The 1,627-nt window shown below is 55.7% G+C and overlaps 1 protein-coding gene across 1 annotated transcript; it reads left to right on the top strand.

Annotated features, from left to right (window-relative positions):
- The first annotated feature begins 51 nt into the window (after window positions 1-51).
- On the top strand, window positions 52-507 carry LOC108804142 (copper-transporting ATPase 1-like). The gene is made up of 2 exons (XM_018575904.1): window positions 52-65; window positions 162-507. The coding sequence occupies exons 1-2, from the start codon at window positions 52-54 to the stop codon at window positions 436-438; spliced, it is 291 nt and encodes a 96-aa protein (XP_018431406.1). The 3' UTR covers window positions 439-507.
- The last annotated feature ends 1,120 nt before the right edge of the window (window positions 508-1,627 follow it).

Below are 1,627 nucleotides of genomic sequence, written 5' to 3'. Positions count from 1 at the left end.
GGGTTCAGGACTGGTGGAGGTTTGGGGGGCCGGGGGGTGTCGGGCTCCATCATGGGGGGCGGATTGTAGGAATTGCCCAGCACAGTCCATAGCCGGGAGCATTACGTGGCACGTATGTGAATGTTCTCTCCGGTGACACGTATGTGAATGTTCTCTCACAGATACCGTAAGCCGAGTCGGGAGAAGTTGGAGCTGCAGGCGGAAGGTCACCTGATCCCCAGATCCCTCTCCGACATCAGTGTCCACGTTGGGATCTCGGAGAACCGGAGGAGCTCCCCGAAACTCAACCTGTTTGACCGCTTTGTGAACTACAGCCGAGCGTCTCTGAACTCCCTGCTGACCGATAAACCGACCCAACAGAACATTCTGCTGGATGAGCCCGACAAGCACACGCTTCTCATGGAGGAGATGAGGGGAGAAGAGGACACCTTCCTCTGATTGGATGCCAAAGGATATCTGGGGCCAAAGGTCACAGAGCGCTACCTAAGAGCCGGGGTCACCGGCCACCCATCATGGTAACATTCACCAATGAGCCTTTCCTAGCTACAATGCGGACATGCTACACATGCACCGACATGCTACACGTGCACCGACATGCTACACGTGCACCGACATGCTACACGTGCACCGACATGCTACACGTGCCTTACTGCCGACATAGATTATTTATACATGGGACGCTGCACTTAGGAGTGGAAGGACCGCCCCTTCCGCCTCCTTTTTGTCATTTGCTTTATTATCCATAAAATTGGGGCAATTTACCCCCAAAATTCTTCCATGTGACTCATTCATTCAGATCCCACCCTGTGTCAGAGCCCTGACCTCATCCCTACTGATCACTGACTGTGAGCCCAGGTCTTCTCCACCATCACTCCCTGACCTCACCCTACTGATCACTGACTGTGAGCCCGGGTCCCCTCACCCAACATCAGTACCGGACCTCACACATGGGACAAATTCCCCCCTGACACCCCCCAAAATCTTGTGCAAGCCTCCCCAGAGGAGCGGGGGATGTGATGGCTGTGAAGGTGGCTTTGGATTAGTATGTCCAAGAAGCTCAGAAAGGTCAGGTGATCAGCTTCCATCTCCAACTGTGAGGTGACCCCAACATGACTATTACACTATATGACCAAAAGCATGTGGAGGACCTCCCTCCCCCCCAATCATGGAGGTCAGGGGTCTCCAGTGATGGAGGTCAGGGGTCTCCAGTGACGGAGGTCAGGGGTCTCCAGTGACGGAGGTCAGGGGTCTCCAGTGATGGAGGTCAGGGGTCTCCAATCATGGAGGTCAGGGGTCTCCAATCATGGAGGTCAGGGGTCTCCAATCATGGAGGTCAGGGGTCTCCAGTGACGGGGGTCAGGGGTCTCCAGTGACGGAGGTCAGGGGTCTCCAGTGACGGAGGTCAGGGGTCTCCAGTGACGGAGGTCAGGGGTCTCCAGTGACGGAGGTCAGGGGTCTCCAGCGAAGGTTCTGTTCCTCCTCCATCATACAAAGACATTGGAGACAATTGGGATCTTCCAGCCTTGTGGTCACAGTTTGGTGAAGACCCTTTTCTGTCCCCCCCCATGACTGTCCCCCGTGTACTGTGAGCCCGGGTCTCCTCACCCACCATCACTCCCTGACCTCA

This window comes from Nanorana parkeri, unplaced genomic scaffold (genome assembly GCF_000935625.1).
Source record: "Nanorana parkeri isolate BGI_ZX_2015 unplaced genomic scaffold, ASM93562v1 scaffold5440, whole genome shotgun sequence".
Lineage (NCBI taxonomy): Eukaryota > Metazoa > Chordata > Amphibia > Anura > Dicroglossidae > Nanorana > Nanorana parkeri.
This window is presented reverse-complemented; position numbering and strand designations above follow the sequence as displayed.